Here is a 24,775-nt window from a genome sequence, read left to right on the forward strand (position 1 = left end):
CCCTCTCCCATCATCCCCCCATCCTCCTCTCTGTTCCCTCTCCCATCATCCCTCCATCCTCCTCTCTGTTCCCTCTCCCATCATCCCCCCATCCTCCTCTCTGTTCCCTCTCCCATCATCCCCCCAACCTCCTCTCTGTTCCTCTCCCATCATCCCCCATCCTCCTCTCTGTTCCCTCTCCCATCATCCCCATCCTCCTCTCTGTTCCCTCTCCCATTATCCCCCATCCTCCTCTCTGTTCCCTCTCCCATCATCCCCATCCTCCTCTCTGTTCCCTCTCCCATCATCCCCCCATCCTCCTCTCTGTTCCCTCTCCCATCATCCCCTCATCCTCCTCTCTGTTCCCTCTCCCATCATCCCTCCATCCTCCTCTCTGTTCCCTCTCCCATCATCCCCCATCCTCCTCTCTGTTCCCTCTCCCATCATCCCCTCATCCTCCTCTCTGTTCCCTCTCCCATCATCCCCTCATCCTCCTCTCTGTTCCCTCTCCCATCATCCCTCCATCCTCCTCTCTGTTCCCTCTCCCATCATCCCCCCATCCTCCTCTCTGTTCTGGGGTTTGGTCCATCCTTCCCGGTGTTTCCTTCCTCACATGTAGCCTTTTACAGCGCCGCTCCTCTCACCTCTGCTGGCATCATTCCCATCATGCAGTCTCTGTGCCCGGATGGACAGAGGGATGAATTTGGTTTCCTGCAGTACAAAAACTCCACGTAAGTACATTTTATTGGCAACTTGGTATTGATTACATAATTTCATTCGTGACAGCAGCCTTGGTGTCTGGTTGATGTTCCCATGACAATAAACAAAGTTTGGTAGTTGTAGCTTTTGTTTTGTCTGTTATTACGAGGACCACACATTCTGTGTAGACTTTAAAGAGTTTTATACCATATTTGAGGTTTGATGAAATACGTTTTCAGCTTCATGTCCCTGTGGCTTGTTCTTGTGAGCCCATAGCTTAAGAATTCATAGAGGAATTTTCTTCAAAGTTTGCTCAAAGTGTCCACTCTGATTCATAAACTGATTAGATTTTGGTTTGAACCAATCAGCATCATTTAAGAAGAAGGAGGAGCTACAGGCAGGCCCACCCCCAGAATATTCTGGGCCCCTGACAAACCCAGTGAATGGACCCCAGTTCTGATGTGTTTATGTCAGTTCTTGTGTTATTGATGCATCATTGCATTAGTGTGTTGGATCAGTAGCATTGGTGCTAGCAGCCTGGCTAATTTAACTGTTAGCCAGGATGAAAGCCTGTCAAGCTATTATTGGGTTCTGAAGTTGAAATTACTTATTCATGCCACTCTGACCCCTTTTCATCAGTTCCTGCCCATTTTTATCAAGGTTTTTTTTTTTTTCATATTTTTCAACTTTTCCTATGGCTGCTAACCATTTTTACCATTTCCCCCCTGCTTTCGCCCCTTTTTTCCTTTCTTGGCCAACTTTTTTATCTTTTAACCATTTTTTCCACTGTTGACCATGTAGCCTCCAATTTTCTGCCCCTTTTTCACATTACTTGACAAATTTTTGCCTCTTTTAAACCTTTTTTGCCACTTTTCAACAATGTTTCTACATTTTCACATCTATTTTTCCCCTTTGTTTCCTTTTCTTGGCCCAATTTTGCATCTTTTAACCGTTTTTTCCACTGTTGACCATGTAGCCTCCAATTTTCTGCCCCTTTTCACATTATTTGACACATTTTTGACTCTTTAATCCCTTGTTTTGCCACTTTTTAACAACTTTCCTACATTTTTCCGTTTATTTTGCCCCTTTGTGCCTTTCTTGGCACATTTCTTTCACTTCAATCCAATTGAAGCCACTTTCCACCATTTCCGACCTTTTTTTTATTACCGTTTTCACTATTTTCTGCCCCATTTTTTACCTCCTTTTTCACCTTACTTGACTAATTTTTGTCACTCTTTAACCACTTTTTGCCATTATCCCACACATATTTGCCCCTTTTTTTACAAAACTTGACATATTTTTGTCGCACTTAACCCTTTTTATTCCAATGTTGACCATTTACCCTCCCATTTTTGCCCCCTTTTCCACACTACTTGACCCATTTTTGCCACCTTTTAACACAGTTCTACATTTTTCAATCCATTTTGCCCCTTTTTGCTTTTATTTGACACATTTCTTTCTTCTTAAGCCACTTTCCACCATTTCCTATCCATTTTTTGTTCTTTTTCTTTTAACCGTTTCGCACTATTTTCTGTCTCGTTTTAACCCCTTGCCTTACTTGACCCATTTTTGCCACTCTTTAACCACTTTTTGCCATTTTCCCACACATTTTTGCTCTTTCCTGCATGTTTGAAACCATTTTCCCACTTTTATTCCATTAAACCACTTCTAAATCACTTGACACCATCTTCTTTCCCCTTTTTGCCCCTGTTTCACATTACTTGACACATTTTTGCCTTTTTAACCCAGTGTTTTTTATTTTTACATCAACTTTTCTACAATTTTTGCCATCCCTTTTGGACCCTTTTTGTTTTTCTTGGCCCATGTCTTCCACCTAGCCCATTTTTTAACCACTTTCCACCATATCCAACCTAGTTTTCATCCTTTTTGCCTTTTTGACCAATATTTGCGTGTTTTCACAACTTTTTTTCCACTTTTCACTCATTTTTGCCTTTGTTCCTCAATCATTTCATTATTTTCTATTAAAGGTATTTCAGTTCCCTTTACTTTGCTTTCTGGCATCCTATGCACATCATGGCTTAGCTATCAGGTCTGACATTACTTTCCAAATGTTTTAGTCATTTTGCCCATTCCAGTTGTTAACATTAGCAACAGAGGGGAATTTGGGTATAAGAAGATGGTTTAATATTTTAATTAGGCTATATTATACCAGAGCAAAAATTAAGTTCATTTTTGTTTTTTTGGTGTGAGTGGTTATTATTGGGTTGAAAATAAAATGTGGTTATCACAGCTTATCTTTACTATGGACCGCAATTTTTCATGGGCCCCTTATTTGGCTGGGCCCCAGAAAGCTCTTCCCTTTGTCCCCCCTTCGCTACTGCAGGGTTTAGTTGTCCTGGAGACCAATAGCAATGGCTGCCACTGGTGCAGCAGTTAGCTTGGATATAGCTGTAGTAGTTTTATCATAACTGACCATTTTTTTTATACAAACAAGAGCAAAGAGCCACACTGAAAGCATTCCTTGGTGGAGAAGTTTTTGCTCTACTCCTTGCCGGCCTCACATAAGTTTTATCAGCATCATACTCTTCTGTTCAGACACTACAGCAACGTTTGTACCACAGCTGAGCATGCATACAACCTCATTTTGTCTTTCCACTCTGTTGGCCCATAATAAATGTGACAGACAGAATATTTGTCCAATTTTAGGGGATTTTTTAAAAGTCCTGCCCTTCCCAAATGCTTTCCATGGGGTTTAGTGTTTTAGCAGATGGGAGAAACTGTAATGCTGGGGCACAGAGGCGGACTCATCTGTCTTTGTCTGCATGTCAAGTTATTGTCTAAACTAATAAATGCAGCCTAAAAGATGCTAAATGGGTTTTATGTCTTCAGTGTAGTTGTAAAAAGTGTGTGTCCTCTTCTGTTAGTGTGACCCAGCTGCTGGAGCGGATCAGTGAAGTGGTCGAACAGAATCGACTCTTCACGTCGGACCGGCCTGGTTTGGGTCAGGAGCTGGAGACGCTGCAGCAGCACCTTGAGAGCCTGAGCTCGTCATCTTTACCTCCAGACTACACCTTCAACAACAGTCAAGGTCCCACCAAGTGCTGCTGCGTCTCTGTAACAAAAATCTTAACTGAACTGACTAGAGATATTAAAGTGAGCACATCTTTAAAACAATGCTGTATCAATCCAGGATGGTTATTGAGTGCAGCTCCCACTGCGAGAAAAAGGACATTTCAGGACATGTCAGTCGTTACCAAGGTTAATGAGTGATATATTTCTATTAGGGCCATCAAGATTAATCGCATTAATCGCAGTTAACTACGATCTATAATTAGTTCCCTGAATTTTTAATCCTGATTAACTGTGAACTTTATTTTTCCTTTTCAACAAACTTTAGTTCAGCCACTGCAGCCACAGTGATGTAAAATATTCACACCGCTTCTCCTTAACGTCTCATTTTACTTTAAAAAACTCACAGAAAGCTCAGCAGACAAGTCAAGAGTCACCTGAACCATGTTTAATAAAACATTCAGCATTTTTACTGTTTGCTTATTTCCTTACAGTCCATGACAAATTCCTTTTTTTGTGGTTAGGCCTTCAAGACCAAAAAGCAGGTCTGTTTCTAATCTGTAAGTTAATTACCATAAATAAGACAGTAGAAAGATTTTTTTAAATGACAAAAAACAGCATTAAATGCAAAATAATGGAATTATTGAATCTGATTAACAGGGTACTATTAACGACGGAAATCCTGAGATTAATTACAATGGAAAGTTTTTATCTTTTGACAACCCTAATTGGTATTATATATAACTAATTCAGACATAATGCACCAAATTTAATGCTAATTCTTTTATTAAAGGAAAACATGGTTTCCTGTACAAGTATCCAAAGTAAATGGAAATTTATTCAAGTGGTGCAGGGAAATTATATAGTCATCGTCAATATTTTCTTCCAATAACTGCGGTTACATGAATCAGAACTCATTGTTGGTGTGTTTGTGTTGTGTGCAGGTTTTACTCTAGCCAGTGTGTTCAGGAACCAGACGTCTTTCCAGCAGTTTCTTCTGAAGAATCTCTCTCTGTCTGAGCCCACCAGCGCTCTGCTGCTGCACACACCTGTCAGCCTCCGAGAGGTGAGCACGCTTCACTGACCCACACACTAACACACTCACACATGCAGGTGTTTTTGTTCTTACAGCGAATGATCGACAAAAATATTCAATAAAACCCACAACATTTATGAACACTGTGTGATTTTCCTCAATGTATCTACAGGATGAAAAGCACAAGAAAGTTGTTTTCTAATGTTTTTAAACTGACAGTTTCCTTTTTTTCCACAACCCCAATTCCAAAAAAGTTGGGGCGGCGTGCAGTGATTGTCAAATCTCATAAACTCATATTCGATTCACAATCGAACTTAAACAACATATCAGCTGTCAAAACTGAGACATTTCACCATGTCATGAATTTGATGGCAGCAGCACATCTCAAACTAGAGAAGCACTCGGAGAGCGCAGACCTCCACCATTAGCCCTATCTCCCAATAGTACAGAATCTTTAAAAAATTCCTGGATCCAGACAGTGATCCTGATCACTCCCAAAATCTAATCAGTTCTTCCTTATGCCATTTCTGACATTTCCTGAAAATGTCATCAAAATCCATCCATAACTTTTTGAGTTATGTTGCTAACAAACAAACTAACTAACTAACTAACAAACCCTGCCGAACACACGACCTCCTTGGCGGAGGTAAAAAGTAGGCAAGGCCATGTTTACCATCGTGTAGCATCCCTCTTCTTTTAACAACAGTCTGTGAATTCTGGGAAGTAATGAGACCAGTTGCAGGAGTTTTGGGAGAGGAATGTTGTCCCATCCTTGGCTGATGCCATTTTAATACATCCCATCCCATAGCTGCTCAACAGTCCTGGGTCTTCTTTGCTGTATTTTTCCTTTTCTGATGCTCAGAAATACACCTTTTATGCCGAGTCATCATTCTGAACTGCTGAAAATTAACCTCATCGGTTGCAAAATAATCCTCCAAATGTGATCCATTAGTATCACTTACTTTTCCAGCCTTTTGTCACTCCATCCCGACTTTTCTGAGATGTATCTCTGCCATCAAAATCAAAATAAGCTCAAATATTTCATGAAATGGTAAAATGTCTCAGTTTCAACATCTGATGTGTTGTTTATGTTCTATTGTGAATAAAATCTGGGTTTTTGAGATCTGACAATGACTAACATCTGTTTTAATATATATTTTACACACCGCCCCAACTTTTTAGGAATTGGGGTTTTAGTGCTGCTTATAAGTGCCTCAAAAGTCAAGTTAAACTTTATATTGTCCCACAAAGAGAGGAATCTGTCTTTGGTTCTGCTGCCATAAAACATAAAAATCCAGTGTAACTCTCACAGTTCATTGTTCTGTAGAAGTGAAACAGGGGCTTACACTTGGGGGGCCTGGGACACTGAGAGGGGGTCACTGGATGCCTTCAAAAAATAACAATTATTCCAAACTGTATATTTGACCTATTTATTTGAAAGTATGTGCATGAATGAGTTAATGAAAAATTAATTTAGATTAATTGATAGAATCAATGCATGTGTGTTTATATCAGTAGCATTGCTGCTAGCCTGGCTGACAGTTACCATATTTAAGAGTTGAAAAAAGTTTACATCAGTAATTGGATTCTTATTTGTTTGTGCCCCTTTTAATCCAATTTACCCACCCAGTTTTCCTACTAATATTTGACCTTTTTCATCTATTTTTTACCACATAGAACTCATCGCAACTTTTCTAACCTTTTCCACCATTTTTTCAGCCTGTTTTTGCCACGTTCCACCTGTTGTTGCCTCTGTTGACCCAATATTGTCTCGTGGGCCTTTTTCACCACTTTTTGTGCCCATGTTTGCCATTTTCCCTGCATTTCACTATTTGTTATGGCTATTTTTGCCAGTCAACTCATTTCTGCCTCTTTTAACCAAATGCTCCCATGTTATCATCCTATTTCACCTCCTTTTCCACCCATTTTTGCCTCTTTTAATCACATATAAACTCCTTTTCTGCCCATGTCTGCCACTTTTAAGCAATTATTATCACTGTTAACCCATTTTACCACTCTCTATGCCCATTTTTGCCACTTTTTTGCTACTTTTAGAATCCAATTTCCCTTCCTTTTCCACCAATATTTGCCATTTTAACCCATTTTAATCCTGTTTTATTATAAGTGATTTACATTGTTAAGAAGGCTTATTACTACAGCACACTAAATAAAACAAGGTATCTGTTGCTCTGATAAAGGTGGATATTATTGGGGTAAAAATAAAATATGGTTATCACAGCTTAACTTCACAATGGACCATGATTTCCTGACCTCCATGGGCCCCTAGTTTGGCCTTGTCTACACATGACTGTTCTTGAATGTTCATGGCTGTTTTTAACCACCTTCAGGTACAACGGGGGTCTCTGGTCCCTTTGTTTTGGGGGGCACAGGCTGAGAGGTTTGAAGCCCCCTGGCTTAAACAACTGTGCATGTGTATTATCAGCGTAGAAGTGTTTTTACCAGGCAGGTATTATGCTCATGGTTCCTGTTGGCCTTCACTCAGAGAATAAGGTGTGTCTGTATCCTGCAGGTGTATCGTCTTATCTTTGGAACAGCTCTCAGGGACGGAGGGGGAGCCCAAACTCTGATTCAAGGGGCCAAAGACACAAAACAAAAGCCAGGAGACAAAATTCATCATTTACAGGTGAGCTCATAGACACTCAAAACTATCAACAAAAGGCTCAATGGATCAATGAACATGTCAGTAGTTTCACAAACATTTGAAAAGATCCCTAAGTGCCAGCAAATATCTGAAAAAACATCCACAGATGTCTCAATAGATCCACAGATGTCTTAAAAGATTTAGTCATTTCTACATAGATAAACATGATACAGATCTGCAGCTTTTAGTGTAAAAATCACACAAACATGATAACAGGTGCAGACTGCAAATGTAAAACATAATTAGCTCCAGACATAACCCTCTGTACAGAAGACAAAACATGCACATTCACAAATACTCAACTGTCGAGAGAAGACAGTTAATTTCAGTTAAATGAGATTTGGTTTCATAATGGAAGGAATAGTAAAGTTTTCGTTGTCCCGTCTCTCAGGAGCAGCTGCTGGGAGACGGCCATGGTCTGGATGGAGGGCTGATACACAAAGCTTTACATGATCCAGCGCAGGCAGCCCACAGGCAGACTCTGCTCAAACTCATGTCCCATGCTTTGGGCCTCTCAGAGGGCTCAGGAAACCAGAGAACCGACCTGCAGGCCCTGACAGAGGTGGAGGTATCACCGCTGAGAAATATTCACAACTTCAAATTTAGAGCAACAGTTACTCTGCCAAATATTCCTCTGCTTCTGAATTATTTTATGATTAACTGACTTTAATTATTTTTCTTCACCATACTCTTTTAATACATCAATCTGCTTTAATTTTCTTGAGTGTGACACTCTCCTCTCATGAGCTCCTCAACGTCTTCTCTTGCTTTTATTGATCTCTATCTGCATTACTGTATTATATTAACCAAAAATCAAGATCTGTCTGATTGGTCATTTCTAATTTTTTTAAATGTGCTTTTTTATATTGATAAATTAATAAATTAATAAATGATATTAATAAATAATACATTTGTTTATAATGTTATTATTTATTATAATTTATTTATTTTAACATTTATTATAACATTTATTATTTATTGTAAGATTTATTACATTATTATAATTTTATTTTTATTATAATTTATTTTTCTAATTTATATTTTTTATTTTATATTTATAAATAAAAATATTTATAATTGTATTATTTATTATGATTTATTTATTATAACATTTTTTATAACATTTATTATTTATTATAACATTTTTATAACATTTATTATTTATTATAACATTTATTACATTTTATATTTGTTATAATTTATTTTACATTAATGAATAATAAACTTATTCATAATTTTATTATTATTATAATTGATTTATTACAACATTTATTACATGTATTATGATTTTAGATTCATTATAATTTATTTAAAATTTATTTATTGTATAATAATAAAAATTTATTTAAGCATAACTATTCACTTTTGATTTTAAAAGTATAAATGTTGGCTGAAGGAATTATGATGAAAGCCATATTTTTGTCCCTTGATTGTTAAATTATAGGTCATCATAGTAGTTAACCTGGGAGTATCCTGGAATTGTAAACGTTTTTTTTCCTCTAGCAGTGAGATAAAACGTATGTGGCCCTTTTAGTAACCAAAGTTTGACATCCCCGACTTACCTCCACAACAGAATAGAATTTTGTCATCCACAGGAAGTCCTCCTGACTGGAGCCATGCTGGAGGTCCTCACCTGTGAGGGAGGCGGGGCCAGTGAACTTGGAAAAATCCTGCTGGTGCCGGAAAAGCAGCTTCCGTTGCTACAGGCCTATCGTAGCACAGTGTGCAGTGGAGGGGAAGCACAGAGGTCAGAGCGCTTCAGGCAGATGAGCCAAGAGCTGAGAGAGCAGATGAACATGCAGAGAGTCACTGAGAAGGTAACAAAGAAACATCTGGGAGGTTTACATCCATCAGACTCTACTGCTGAATACTGCATGTATTACAACAGAGTTGGCTGGTGGAAGTGCAGAAATGACGGCATGCTTCCTTCTCTAATGGTTGAGGAAGGAACATGTCTAACCAAATCACACATGTGACCTGCTGATAAGACGTGCCAAAGCTCTCTCATGTAGCACAACTGATCTTTGAGTCATTTTTTACCAAGTTCAGTAATTCTGGTGTTTATTTTTGTGACGTTTTCTCTCACTCTTCCTCCTCTACTCTGACCTGTCTTAAACCAACCCAACCACAGGCTGAGAGCTCGATTACCATACTGTAGCTCATAGATGTTTCCTTTAAATCAGGATTGACTTAATATTTCTTTTTACTGCTGTTCATGTTGATAACTCTGACAATCAGAAAGCAGCAGGGCCAGTAGTGTTTGGGCAAAGTACCCAGAGGAATCGCTCTTATCAGTGCTGCAGCCAGCAGGGGGAGCTCTAAATAATTGGGATGCACTCAAAGAAGGCTATTTCTCTGACTGCATTATTATACAGTCAATGGAAACCATTCAGCTTAACCAACAGCAGTGGATTTGGAGAAGTATCTTCTCACTAGACCCTCTGTCTCTTTCCCTTAGCTTCACCTGGAGCGACCCCGCTCTCTGGCTCCTCTCTCTCAGTCCCACATGAGGGCACTGTTGAAGGACCTGGCAGATATAGAGAGACTTCTCAAAGATGTGGACCTGCTCTCCGGACTTGCTCGTCTACTGCCAAAAGGAGCCTGTGCTGGTCGAGCCCCAGCCTCCCCTACAAACGTGAGCTGGCCCCTGAATGCCACCACCTGGGGCCCCAACACAACAGACACCCCCAGAGAGGAAGAGGAAGAGAGGGGAGCAGAGGGAGGAGGAGGTGGGGGAGAGAAAGGGAAGGAGGCAGCGGAGAATCCTCATTCTCAGTTTTCAGCGTTTGTGCAGCTGTGGGCTGGACTGCAGCCAATCCTGTGTGGGAACAACAGGTGAGGCTATGATTGGACTGCTACTGATACATGGGAATGTTTTTGTTAAAATGATCATTTATCCTCATGAAAATAGAATATCAATCACCATGTTGACTAGTGAGCCCTGCAGCATTGATCATTCAAAGATGGTGTGATCAAAGCAGCTGACTTTTAAGCTGTTAATACAGAGATAATATTAATTTAACTATGCATATGCATTAGCATGGTGGCTGTCAGGTGTCCTCTTTGTCAGATTGTTGGTTGCAGGTAGGGTTTGCCACCTTTTGTCCATAAAAATAAAGAACACCCTACGCTCCTCACACACCCCACAACCATCACAAACCAGAGGAATGGGGTGCCGGCATCACTACTACTATTGCAACACTCTTTACTATAGTTGAGCAGCTTTTTGGAGCCTACTTGTACTTCTTTGATTTTTTTTAAAACTGCTGATTTTGATCAGGAAGTTTTTGAAGAAATTATTCTACCTTTTTTTTCATATTATACTTCATCTGTCAGGTCTGCAGGGAAAAACTCAAAAGGGGGACCGAAATGCAGATAAAACAGAAAACTGATTTAATTAACAAACAAAAGAACTTACTACAGAATCAAGTCCATGAAACAAACTAAATCCAAAAAGAAGCACAAAGAAAGATCACAGAGAGAATCACGAGGAGTAACATGCACGAGGAAGACATCAAATGAACTGACACAGACACAGGGAGACAGAGAGCTTAAATGCACTGGGAGTGATTAACAATGGAGGACAGGTGTGGACAATCAGACACGGGTGGAACTGGTGAGGATAATCAAAGTGGAGGGAAACTCAGGCAGGAAGCAAAACTGGAATCACACACAAGAGAAGGTAACTACAAAGTAAAACAGGAAACATGGAACCTAACACAAGAAGCACACGAGGACTGAATGACAGTACTAAACACTAGAGGCTGAACAAAGGAAACACAGGAGGACACAAACACAAGGAGGGAAACTAAAACACAGGGAGAAAAACTGAACATGAAACACAGGGAGTAATTCAAAACATGAAATAATTAAACAAGAAGCACAGGAAGTAACTAAACATGAAACGCAGTAAATGTAAAACTAAACAAGAAATACAGAGAATACTAAACATGAAACACAAGGAATAAAACTAGACATGAAACAAGGAATGAACTAGACAGAAAACACAGGGAATAAACTAAACATGGAATACAGGGAAAAACCTAATTATAATATAAAACTAGAAACAAGGAATACAACAGTAAAACACAAGAAATCAGAACAAGGGTCATGACATCATCTTTTACTCAGTAAGCTACCAAAAATGATATTAAAAATGGTGGTACAAGCTTTCCATCAGTTTTATGAACGTATGCAGCTATTTGACCTCTGCAGTCACCAGAACACCAGTAGCACATAGAGAATCTAAACACAGTTAAATTTGAAGTGTCCCTGCAGTTGAAACTTTGTGTTGTTGTTGGAAGAGGGTTATCAGGCTTTGTTTGGGCTGAGCACCCAAGTTTTAGGCTGTGTCCAAAAGGACTCACTCATTCCACTATATAGTATACTATATATCCACTATATAGTTGGCAGCATATAGTGGACTATAAAGCTGACTCAAATGCAAAACACAAAAATGGTTTTGGACACTACTCCGTGTGACGTCATTGCTGTCTCACAATTAAAACGTTTAGCAACAATGGCTCGTAGATTTCCATGACAACGGCTGAGGATGGAAATTAACAATAGAATTTCAATGAAAACTGGTACTAAATGTGATGTATTTTCCCCCAAAATAAAAATACTACTACATAAAAAAGCTTGTTCACTTTTCATACTTAGTGTACATTTTTGTGTGTAATGTAACTTATTTTTCATAAAGATGATGGTCTCATGTCTTGTAATCCTCAGAGTTACTCTGTTTTAAATCCTTAAAATTTCTTACAGATTTGTTGAAACCAACAAACAAAAAAGCATTAAATAAAGTTTTTATATGTGTTCCTGTGCTTCTCTCATTCATCTGTCATGTTTGAGAGCAGCAACCGCTATGCATGATGGTAAATATTGCTGGGCTAGTGAGCATTGGTTGTTCACTACTTTTCAAAATGCTTTGTAGGAAAGAATGAGTGCACTGCATAACAATGCTCACTCAGAATTCGGACACCACAACAAAATGGCGTATTCACTATATAGTGAATAGAGGGTGATTTCGGACACAGCCTTATTCTCTCTGCATCAATAGGAGAGCAGTTGCTGGGGTCACTCCCTCTGTTGATTGCTACAGTAACATTAGCTGGGGTGGTTTCAGCTGTGGGATTTCTGGGTATATAAGCACACAGACTGATGTGAGTCTGGTTGCACAAGTCCACTGAGCAAGGCAACTGACTAGCAGTGTTGCCTTCAAACAGACTAATGCATCACAACAGACTAATGCATCACAACAGACTAATGCATCACAACAGACTAATGCATCACAACAGGCTAATGCATCACAACAGACTAATGCATCACAACAGACTAATGCATCACAAAAGACTAATGCATCACAACAGACTAATGCATCACAACAGACTAATGCATCACAACAGACTAATGCATCACAAAAGACTAATGCATCACAAAAGACTAATGCATCACAACAGACTACTGCATCACAACAGACTAATGCATCACAACAGACTAATGCATCACAACAGACTACTGCATCACAACAGGCTAATGCATCACAACAGACTAATGCATCACAAAAGACTAATGCATCACAAAAGACTAATGCATCACAACAGACTAATGCATCACAACAGACTAATGCATCACAACAGACTAATGCATCACAAAAGACTAATGCATCACAACAGACTAATGCATCACAAAAGACTAATGCATCACAACAGACTACTGCATCACAACAGACTAATGCATCACAACAGACTAATGCATCACAACAGACTAATGCATCACAACAGGCTAATGCATCACAACAGACTAATGCATCACAAAAGACTAATGCATCACAAAAGACTAATGCATCACAACAGACTAATGCATCACAACAGACTAATGCATCACAACAGGCTAATGCATCACAACTGACTAATGCATCACAAAAGACTAATGCATCACAAAAGACTAATGCATCACAACAGACTAATGCATCACAACAGACTAATGCATCACAACAGACTAATGCATCACAACAGGCTAATGCATCACAACAGACTAATGCATCACAAAAGACTAATGCATCACAAAAGACTAATGCATCACAACAGACTACTGCATCACAACAGACTAATGCATCCAACAGACTAATGCATCACAACAGACTAATGCATCACAACAGACTAATGCATCACAACAGACTAATGCATCACAACAGACTAATGCATCACAACAGACTAATGCATCCCAACAGACTAATGCATCACAACAGACTAATGCATCACAACAGACTAATGCATCACAACAGACTAATGCATCACAACAGACTAATGCATCACAACAGACTAATGCATCACAACAGGCTAATGCATCACAACAGACTAATGCATCACAACAGACTAATGCATCACAAAAGACTAATGCATCACAACAGACTAATGCATCACAACAGACTAATGCATCACAACAGACTAATGCATCCAACAGACTAATGCATCACAACAGACTAATGCATCCAACAGACTAATGCATCACAACAGACTAATGCATCACAACAGACTAATGCATCACAACAGACTAATGCATCCAACAGGCTAATGCATCACAACAGACTAATGCATCACAACAGACTAATGCATCACAAAAGACTAATGCATCACAACAGACTAATGCATCACAACAGACTAATGCATCACAACAGACTAATGCATCACAACAGACTAATGCATCCAACAGACTAATGCATCACAACAGACTAATGCATCCAACAGACTAATGCATCACAACAGACTAATGCATCACAACAGACTAATGCATCACAAAAGACTAATGCATCACAACAGACTACTGCATCACAACAGACTAATGCATCCAACAGGCTAATGCATCACAACAGACTAATGCATCACAAAAGACTAATGCATCACAACAGACTACTGCATCACAACAGACTAATGCATCCAACAGGCTAATGCATCACAACAGACTAATGTATCACAAAAGACAAACGCATCACAACAGACTAATGCATCACAACAGGCTAATCTCATCTTGCGTGAATCCATTGCAAGGAAGCTGGAAGCTCAAAACCTGTTGCATGTTGGTACGGTTACGGTTAAATCTACAGCGGTTGCCTTGATCATTTTGATCAAAGACAAAGGCAACGGATGATAATTCAGAGGCAAAGTCTGTATGTATGGCAAAAGCCCCGTATAAGGGTGTAAGAATGATGTTAAGAAAAGTCTCTTCTCCACTTCTGTCCACACGCACTGCACCATGTTGTCTCAGAGTGACTGGTCATGTGACACTGTACCTTACGTCCAGTGACTTGTAAATGCAGAAAAGTATTCCATTGCACTTTTGTGATATATTTCTATATCGAAACATCTGATAAACCTCCTCATGAGAGTATTGTAGCTGTACTCGAGAATGGTCTTGGTCTCAAGACCACATTTTGAGTGTCTTGGTCTCAAGCGCATTTTTACTCGGTCTTGTCTTGGTCTCGGACTGGCTGGACTCTGAATTTTCCATCATTTTTACTCCCAATAACCATGAAGTGTGGAGTAATATTTGGTAATGTCTGTTACACTGATCTGGACATTTTTGATGGTGCTGTGAACCTTATAGAGACTGTTGATGCCCTTGCAGGGGCTCTAAACTTGCTGAGTGAGGAGGTTGAAATGTTGAGAATGCTCACCTTCTGGGCCAAAACAAAGACCCAGGCTTGCGGGGATGCCTTGGATGCTGCCAATGAATCTGTGCCTGCGAATGGTGAGAACCTGGAAGTTGTAGAGCAGTTGTGGTAGGGCGAAAGTCAGAGTCCTTGGTCCTTCCGGTCTTACTATACTCTTATGAAGCCTGGATGTTGACTTATGGCCAGAGACACCAACTGGACTCCTTATGACAAATTCACCTCGGTGTATCTTCAGGTATAGTTTGCATGACCGTGTGTCTAATGCTAACATGCCCCGGAGAGTGAGGATGGAAAGAGTCAGCTGCTTGATATAGGAATAGCAGCTGTGCTTTTACAGGCATCCAAGGCCTGGGCCTGATCCAGCTCATCGCATACTGGGCCAGATCTACTAAAGGTTTGCATGTATAAAAACGTGTGCAAACTCATTGCACATGCAAAAGAATGTACAAACTGGTTTTCTATCAGTGCGCACTAAGTGCGAAATAGTGCGTCTGCATTCAGTCAGTATGTTTTCTGCAATGAATATGCAACATGGGGCGTTAACATGCAACTGTGTGTGTGCTGGGAGGAGAAAGTGTAAATATATTATTTTAGCAAACCCAGAGCGATTTATCAAACCTGAAAGAAATTTTGCTTATAGAAACCGCGTCTATATTTAACAGGTCTGAAAGGGAGGTGCAAACGGTTTGTAGGCGTAATTGCGCACACATGGCTGCGGTTAATGTGGCAAGAAGGAGACATCGAAACTATGAAAGAAGATGCAGAGAACGCATTTTTCACCCTCGTGTGAACATTTTTGGAATGAATGAGGAAACAGTCATTAAGACATATCACCTACCAGCCTTGCCATTTTGGAGCTGTTGGAGGAACTCAGAGCAGACCTGGAGCCAGCCACAAGAAGGAGCCACGCAATACCTGCAATGACAAAACTCCTTGCAAGTTTACATTTTTTTTAATCTGGGTCATTCTAGCATACAGTAGCTATCACAGCTGGGATCCCCCAATCCCATTTTTCTGATGTTCTGTGTGAAGTCCTAGATGCCATGTCAAGCCGGATGGCCAGGTGTATTAGGTCTCCACGCACTCGGGACTCCTTGAATGAGACCAAACAGGACTTCTTTGCTGTAGCTCATTTAAGGGCCCACTCACACAGGCCATCTGTACCGTGCCGTATTCTAACCGTGCTGAAGCCCATCTGACCCACCTCCCCTGCCCCCCCTTTGGCCCGCACTCACACTGCTCCACACATCCAGGCCTGAGCACGGATATGTCAAGCGCCGACGTCATCACAGCATCCACCGTTGATGAATTTATACGTGTTGATGACTCAGTATACATAAGTATAGTTATTCGGGCTGTAAAATAGCTACAGATTTATACAATATCTGATCTGACACCGGGGTTATGTCACCTGACCTGGGATCAGTAGCTACATTAACTTTGCAGAGCCCAGTGAGGAGAGAGAGAGAGAGAGAGAGAGAGAGAGAGAGGTTCATAGCAGAGAATTATCGCTCACAGCACATAATCTGGAGTCTGATCAGAGTTCCAAGCACTTCTGCTGAATTAAACACAGACTTTTTAATTCGTATGAACCCCTAACAGTCATTCCTCTGCATGTCCTTATACTATCTGAATCCCCCTGGAATTCTTTTATGCACTATGAACTGTGCCAGTTTTCTGCATATGGATGCCGTTCAGTGCTGCACCAAACAAGCTCTCATGTCACAGGACAGCCTGTGTCAAGATTATTATTAAATGGTCAGATACAAGATTTTATTTACCGTGACGAGAGCAATTTGAACCATCAGATGAGAGCTGGAAGTGAAAACGCCCCAGGATTAATACACGATGTTCGCTTTGAACATCAGCAATCAAGACCACAGTTTTCCTTCTTGATAACATGAAATAGAATTAAAGGGAAATTAATTAAGTGGATGATAGTTTGGAATTATAATTTTAAAATCAGAGAGGTTAAATCAGCCCTGAGATTAACCCCTGGACACATTTGTTTGGTTTTTGACACTCTCCTTTACACACGGAGGATAACAGGTGTTTGTTATCCTGTGAGCTGCTGTTTGTGACTCAATCAAGGGAAGAAGTTTAATTTCACAAACCAAAAATCCTCTCACAGTGTTTATTGTGTTTATTGGCTTCATCCACCGACACCTTTAATTCTGTAGGTTCGAATTTCATTTTGCGCATTTGGCTCTCCAAACTTGTCATGCTGCAAACTTGTCTCCAACACGTTTGCACCTCTTGTCATTTACGCAGTCACTCTAAGTAAATCACCTGCAAACTGTGGTTCGACCCCAAACGCAAAATTCTAGATTGCGCACACAAATTAGTACACGCAAATTGGGATCTTAGTAGATCTGGCCCACTGGGTGCCCAGGACCCGGTTGGACATCCAGATGTCTAAATTAGTGCACTATGAATACTTTAACTGCCTACTTTAAAGTTCAGTGTGGAGAATGCTCTCTTTCTGGACTATTTTTGTTTTTACTAATTACATGAACAGTGGAGAGATATCATGAATTCTGAATGTCCATTAGCCCAGCACTAACATTTTTGTCTTGTTAAAGTCAAAAACTAAACTGACTTTTTGTCAGTTTTGTATCATCAAAGATCTATTTTTAGCTACTCTGGTCTGGTCTACAAACATTTTTAGTCATAGTTTTGCTAACACTGGTCCAGACCTGTCTCCCCTTGGAAACATAAAGTGCATTATGAAACAATATGGAAACGCAACAACAACAGTGTCAACAGTTTCTTCAGTCCTCAGGTGCTAACAGAGTAGGTGGTGGAGGTGAGTTTTTGGAGAGTTTCTGCTTGAATTTCTTTGCTAGATGTCAGAATATCCTCCCAGAGCTGCTGTTTTGATGTGAACTGCCTCCCACCCTCATAGATCTTTAGCTTGAGGATGATCCAAAGGTTCTCAATAGGGTTGAGGTCAGGGGAGGATGGGGGCCACACCATGAGTTTCTCTCCTTTTATGCCCATAGCAGCCAATGACACAGAGGCATTCTTTGCAGCATGAGATGGTGCATTGTCATGCATGAAGATAATTTTGCTACGGTAGACATGGTTCTTCTTTTTGTACCATGGAAGAAAGTGGTCAGTCAGAAACCCTATATACTTGCCGAGGTCATTTTCACACCATCAGGGACCCTAAAGAGGCCTACCAGCTCTGTCCCCATGATTTCAGCCCAAAACATGACTCCGCCCCCTCCTTGCTGATATCACAGCCTTGTTGGGACATGGTGGCCATCCACCAACCATCCTCTACTCCTCCATCTGGACCATCCAGGGTTGCACAGCACTCATCAGTAAACAAGACTGTTTGAAAATGAGTCTTCATTTCTGGGCCCACTGCAACTATTTCTGCCTGTGAGCTAAATTGAACATTTTCTATGCAATTTTGTTTTTCCAAAAACAAAAAACAAAATAAAAACACTTAATGAGTTTAAACATTAAAAATATTGTCTTTGTGCTGTTTTTAACTGATTGCAATACTACTTGCAAATCACTGTATTCTGTTTTTATTTGCATTGAACTCAATATCTTCGTTTTTCTGTGGTCGAAGTTTTTTAAAATATGACTGACATATTTCCTCTCTTTATAAAGCAAACAGCAAGATGAATATTTTTTAAATTAAAATTACAAGAAGAAACCATCTCAGCTTATTTCTGTTGTAAAGGTGGACATTTGAATATGGGACTATATGAGGGGGAGACAGCCTCTAGTGGACACACAAGGAACTGCATCTTTGAAATTGTACTTCAGCAACCTGTGACAGATAACCCATCAGCAGCAGCTCAGTGAGTCAGCAGTGAAGTTTTTGAACCTCTAACACTAAGCCTGTTTCTGCAGGATCATCGAGCCGGAGGCTTTGAAGCAGGGGAACATGAGCTCTCTGGGATTCACCAGCAAAGAACAGAGGAATCTCGGCCTACTGGTTCACTTGATGACTACAAATCCCAAGATCCTCTATTCCCCCATTGGCTCCCAGGTGGATAAAGTGATTCAGAAGGTATGTTACTGTCAGAGCTCTGTCTTTGGTTAATAGAGTTGAAAATATTGTCTGTAGAAAAGCTGATGAGTTTCTGGACTTCTATGCTCACATGGTATTGTTGTCATGGTAATAGATTAAACATACAGTTATCCTTCCTGCATCTGTTATCCAAATCTAGGCACAACTGCCTCTTCTCACTTTCCATCCATCCATTCATTTTCTATACCACTTATCCCTTTGGGAGTCGCAGGGGACCTGGAGCCTATCCCAGCTGTCATTGGGCAAGAAGGGGTACATCTTGGACTGGTCGCCAGTCAATCACAGGGCTGACATATAGAGACAGACAACCAGGCATGCTCACACTCACACCTATGGCCAATTTAGAGTCTAATGAGCATGTTTTTGGTGGCGGGAGGAAGCTGGAGTACCCAGAGAGAACCTGTAAAAAAATGTGGCTTGAAGTGCTTGTTTTAAGTTAAAAATTATGCCAATGGGAAAGAAAACTCTATTGAGGTGTCTTATACTGAGATGTCTATTTCTGAATTAATTATTTTCTTCTTCCTTAAAGATATCTGAGTCAAGAATAGTGCATCTGTGAACTGTTCGATGTTTTCAACCACTCTACCAATGACTGGAAATAGTGCAGAAAGAAGATGTTTGTTTGTTGAGCATGACTGATGAGGCTTCCTATTCCCTCTTTTGCTGTCTGCACTCAGACTTTACACAGGCTTTTACCTCAGAAACAACCGGAACCAGAACACTTTCAACAGCAACATGTTTCATGTTATGTTTTTAAAGATTAACACGGATTTGAGATGTGTCAAAGAATCTTGTTGTCACCTAATCTCAAGGATGGACAAATATTTGGTAAAAAAAGCATTAAGCTGACAATAAATGAATCCCACAAACATGCTGTGTATCCAAGGCCTGAGAAACCTTTTTCTCTGTGAAACAGAGCTCCAATGTTGAGCTGTAAAACAACACTGAGCCACACTGTTGCACTGGCTGACATGCTGAACACAAAGGACCTCATTCACAGAAAGATTGCAGAGCTATTGCATCAGCCAACTGCATAAATGAGTCAAATACAGTCTAATTCACACAAAAACTTTGAATTTATGTTTTGAATTGAATAGCTGTTTTGGGAATTTACACACCACGTTGATGAAAATGCATACACTATGCATTAACAATACATCTTCAGTGATGACCTGCAGATTTAACTCACCAGCCTCTGATGTGATTGACAGAAAACGCATCATTACCATGATGGCTTGCCTGGCTTTATTTGTCCCTGGCAATAAGCACAAATGGAGGGCAACATCATCCTCAGCTAAAAGCCTCAGAGTGTCTTTATCAGGTTTTCTCCCTCACGTCGTCATGAACATGCTTTTAAAGGGATACTTCAACATTTTGGCAAATTCGCCCATTGCCATAATTCCTATAGTCTTAGTAATAGGTTCGTTACCTTTAGTTGTCGGTGCAAGCTGTTCTTAGATCGGCGCTGCCGAGTTTGGACCTGCTGTGCCAACTCAATGTAAGCAAATGGTATTCCGGCTTTCCCTCATCAATCTCATCAAGTTCACAATCCAACAACTCCAAAACGCTCTCCTGGACAAGTTGTGACCTGTGACCTGTACATTCACCATGCTATTAAATAATCATGGAACATTATGAGACGGAGATGTTTTAAAGCTAAATGCAAAGCTGATACTACACTCCAGACATGGCTGCTGCACTGTGTAACTCCGCCCAGTGGTTTACTCAAGAAATAGTTTTGAGTATTTGCTTCATGTGTCGTAATGTTACACAATTATACGTTATTATTTCATAGTGTGGTGAATGTGCAGGTCACAACTTGTCCACGAGAGCTTTTTGGAGTTGTTAGAATGAGTATTTGATGAGATTGTAAGGGAAAGCCGGAATACCGTCTGCTTACATTGAGTTGGCACAGCAGGTCCGAACTCGGCAGCGCCGATCTAAAAACGGTTTGCACCGACAACTAAAGGTAACAAACCTATTACTAAGACTATAGGAATTATAGCAATGGGCGAATTTGCCAAAATGTTGAAGTATCCCTTTAAAGGACACTATGCAGTAAATCTTGTGGAGTTCTGGTTAGATTGGAATGGCATCTCATTTCAGGAACTATTGAGAGAAGAGACTAGAGACTGGCTCCTTTGTGAGTGACAGGACCTAGCTATTGCTATTGCAGCAAACTTCACAGGCATGTTTTGGGGACCTCTGAGACCGATATAAACTTGCCTTTCAAAGGTAAAATATGTGCCCTTTTAAAAGATGAAGCAATGATCACTATAATACTAGCATTAGCAAAGGTAATGGTGAGGAAGAGAAGCATGTTTAACATATATGAAGGTAATAATAGAAATATGGTTTTAGCCATTTTTAAATTCACTTCAACATATGATACAATTATAGTAGTTATAGTAATAATAATGGTGATAATAGTAACAGTAGTAGTAATAATAATAATAATAATGATAAGAAGAAGAAGGAGAAGAAAAGGGAGAAGAAGGTGAAATATAGGAGTGGACCTTACTTCCAACACTTCTTCAGGACATTTCTGATTAAGGATAGCCCTGTATGGCCTGGCTTTCTTTAGGGTGTCCCCGGTGTGCTCTCCTTAAAGGGCCAACGCTCACTGAAATGTCTAGAGGATGATGCCATCATTATATTCATGTACTACATACAACAAACTGAAAATACAGAAATATTATTAAAATGCATTTGTTTTGGCTAATTATTTTTGGCCAGCAAGCATCTACACAAGTTTCCTTTTTTAAGGTTTTCTGGGGAATAATATTTGAATTAAGACATAAAAGAGCCACAAATCATCACAAAAGAGCCACATGTTGAGTATCACTGCTCTAAGCGGATTCTAGTCTGGGTTAATGCAAGGTATAGACAGTTTGTTAAAAGCTCTGCTTACTTTGCGGTAAAGGAAAGTGAGGACATCGTGACTGAAAATTAAGGGTTTTCTTTGGAAAAGGTTCACATGCACTTTTATTTGCATTGATGGACGATGCATCCAGAAGCATGAGCCACCAAGGGACTCTATTCATCATTTTATTTTAATATGGATTCAAATTACCACTACCTGATTGTTTTTTCCCACCTGTCCTCCCTACTATAAAAACTCTCCTGTTTCTTCATGTCAGCACACTCTGACTGTTGGCAGCAGCTCTCTGGTCCATTATCTGAGTGAGCAGGCAGGAGACGATGTGGGTGTAGGCGGCTGAGAGATGGAAGAAGAAAGGCTACTGTGTGATGGGAAGAGAAAGCCGGAGTTCACTTTGTTCACTTTTTGCATGCAGGCAAATGAGACGTTTGCATTTGTGGGGAACGTGACACACTACACCCGTGTGTGGCTGAACATCTCGGCCCAGCTCAGGATGTTTCTGGAGGAAGGCTGGCTGCACAACCGCCTGGTGTGGCTGCAGCAGGTACACATGAGTCAGCTATGTCATCATTTATGTTTTTCTAAGCATTCATTTAAAATCCTGATCAGGTACCATGTGGTACTGTTGACAATGCAGGAAAAAGCTTCATTAACTCCATAGGTTAAGAATTGTATACAGACATAGTGTAGATGATTTAAAGGTTGTGTGGTTAGTTTGTAGTGGAATAAATGGATGTTAAAGAGTTCAGTATAGCTGCAGACACTAAAGCAGGAACCAGAATACATTACCTTAGAATTCAAATATCATTGAGTTGATTAAAATAATGAAACAGCATTTGCTACATTTGAGGTGTATACCTTCCAAAACTATTTCTGTTGTGGTTAATCACTGGGACTAACACATTTTCATACTTCCTCTGTATCACCAGAAGTTCCCCCGTAATCATATCTACAGTAGAGGCCACAGGACAGGGGATCAGCCAGTGGCACATTTTAACAAAAGAAAGGCATTTTTAAAGGGGTATTATATTTGCATTACTGCATGTAACAGTGCATACGTGTGATCCTCTCTCTAGCTGTCCTCTGAGCTGCAGCAGCACCCCGAGCTGTTGAACGGCACCGACAGTGAGCTGATGCAGAGTCTGATGGAGGGAAACTACAGCCTACCTAACACCTCCACCCTGCTGGAGCAGCTGGACACCATCGACAACGCTGCCTGTGGCTGGACGCGCTTCATGTCTAAGGTCAGTGTTACTGTTCTTTACTGCTAAAGCAAAAATTCAATAAATTAGCGAGGATTCAAAAGAACTAGTTGGTTAGATGCTGTTTTTTTTCATTGTGAAGTGCATTTGTCAAATCTATCAACCACAGTGGTCTATAGATCATTTAAAGTTTCATAACAGAGATTTGAGCCAGAAAATGGACTTTGTCTCTTCTTCTAAGGTCAATAAAAGGTGAAGAGACAGGCTGATGGCATGAATGCTTTCCTCCATTCAGGGGCATCCTGGACCAGATTTTACTGCCTCATTTTTCATGATATTGAAGTTTAATTTTCTAAACTTAATTTGACCTGGGGGTTTATAACACAGTGACCTGTCGTACAAAAAAACCTAAATACAGATTTTAACTTTACTGAGTCTTTAATGTTGTTAGTAAACCCAAAATGCTTTGTGAATAGCTGGAGCCTTGAACAGGAAGAGCACTTTTGAATACCTCTCTCCTTTATTATGTGAAGTTGACCAGTGAAATGATCAGTGATTCAAAACACTGGCTTCCTGTTGAGTAAACACCTCATGGAGTGCCATTTTATTGAACAGAGTGCTCAATTCAAAACAAGAAGCCACAGAGGTGGGTGTGACTCTGCCGGTCATTTTGTCTGTTATTGTTTTGATTGAGAGACCCCTGGTGGTGGTATAATGTCCTGGGCATTTCAGCGTCCTACCTGGGTTGGATCATCACAGTTACAAAATATTCGTAGTTTTCTTGTTAGAGGTAGAGGTGGGCGGTAAAACTGTATCACTGCCATCACATGGGGTCAAAGATTGCATCAACTTTACAATCTGAAGGACATACCATCACTCAAGATATCCATGAGAGAGTATAATTAGATCAGTGTTACTCAACCCTGCTCAACCAAAGAGCCAAATTGTTGAAAAGTACCATTGAGAACCACAGTCTAAGTGAAAAGTAGCAGAAAATGGTTAAAGTGTCAATAGAAATAAGTAAAGGGTGGAGAATGAAAAAAAAGCAGTAAAAAAGGATGAAAAGGGGCAAAATTAGCATAAAATGCCAGATACCGGGTGAAAACTGACAAACATTGGGGAGAAAAAGTGGCAAAACAGGGCAGAAAGTGGTAAAATCTGGGTGAGAAGTGACACAAATATGAGTTGCAGGTGGCATAATCGGCAAAAAGCAGCAAAGAGTGGCAAAAATGTTGGGGGGGGCATTTAATGGCAACAGGCAGCTTAAATGGGTGAAAAATGGGAAATAATTGCAAATAGTAAAAAGCAGGATGAAAAAGTCAATAAATAGGAAAAAAAGTGGAAAAAAGAAGTGACAAAAGTGGGCTTAAAGCAGTAAAAATTGATTAAAAGCAGCAAAAAGTTACAATTAAAGGGCAATGGAAATATACAGACGAATGTGAAAGTTGACAATTAAAGCCAACTGTATAAGCGTGGGAAGCAAACTGATTAATGTGACTTACAATGGATAATTTCTGAGGTCAAAGTTTCCCTTTATTTAAGATTAGATGTTCACAGCCT

At 40.1% G+C, this 24,775-nt stretch overlaps 1 protein-coding gene and 1 long non-coding RNA gene across 4 annotated transcripts in view; one reads left to right on the plus strand and one right to left on the minus strand.

Annotated features, from left to right (window-relative positions):
* abca2 (ATP-binding cassette, sub-family A (ABC1), member 2) overlaps positions 1-24,775 on the plus strand; it is a 144,187-nt gene that overhangs the window by 52,406 nt on the left and 67,006 nt on the right. For all 3 annotated transcript variants that reach the window (XM_041786929.1, XM_041786930.1, XM_041786931.1), the window contains 10 exons: positions 599-710; positions 3,564-3,727; positions 4,653-4,774; positions 7,275-7,388; positions 7,798-7,974; positions 9,002-9,223; positions 9,865-10,241; positions 18,952-19,111; positions 22,429-22,557; positions 23,090-23,257. In XM_041786929.1, coding sequence (XP_041642863.1) covers positions 599-710; positions 3,564-3,727; positions 4,653-4,774; positions 7,275-7,388; positions 7,798-7,974; positions 9,002-9,223; positions 9,865-10,241; positions 18,952-19,111; positions 22,429-22,557; positions 23,090-23,257 — 1,745 coding nt within the window. The remainder of the gene's footprint in view (positions 1-598; positions 711-3,563; positions 3,728-4,652; positions 4,775-7,274; positions 7,389-7,797; positions 7,975-9,001; positions 9,224-9,864; positions 10,242-18,951; positions 19,112-22,428; positions 22,558-23,089; positions 23,258-24,775) is intronic.
* On the minus strand, positions 553-9,098 carry LOC121509506. The gene is made up of 3 exons (XR_005991880.1): positions 8,969-9,098; positions 7,205-7,328; positions 553-690 (listed from the first exon to the last, which is right to left on the minus strand). It is a non-coding gene; the product is annotated as an uncharacterized LOC121509506 (long non-coding RNA).

Source organism: Cheilinus undulatus, linkage group 5, assembly GCF_018320785.1.
Source record: "Cheilinus undulatus linkage group 5, ASM1832078v1, whole genome shotgun sequence".
NCBI classification, from domain to species: domain Eukaryota; kingdom Metazoa; phylum Chordata; class Actinopteri; order Labriformes; family Labridae; genus Cheilinus; species Cheilinus undulatus.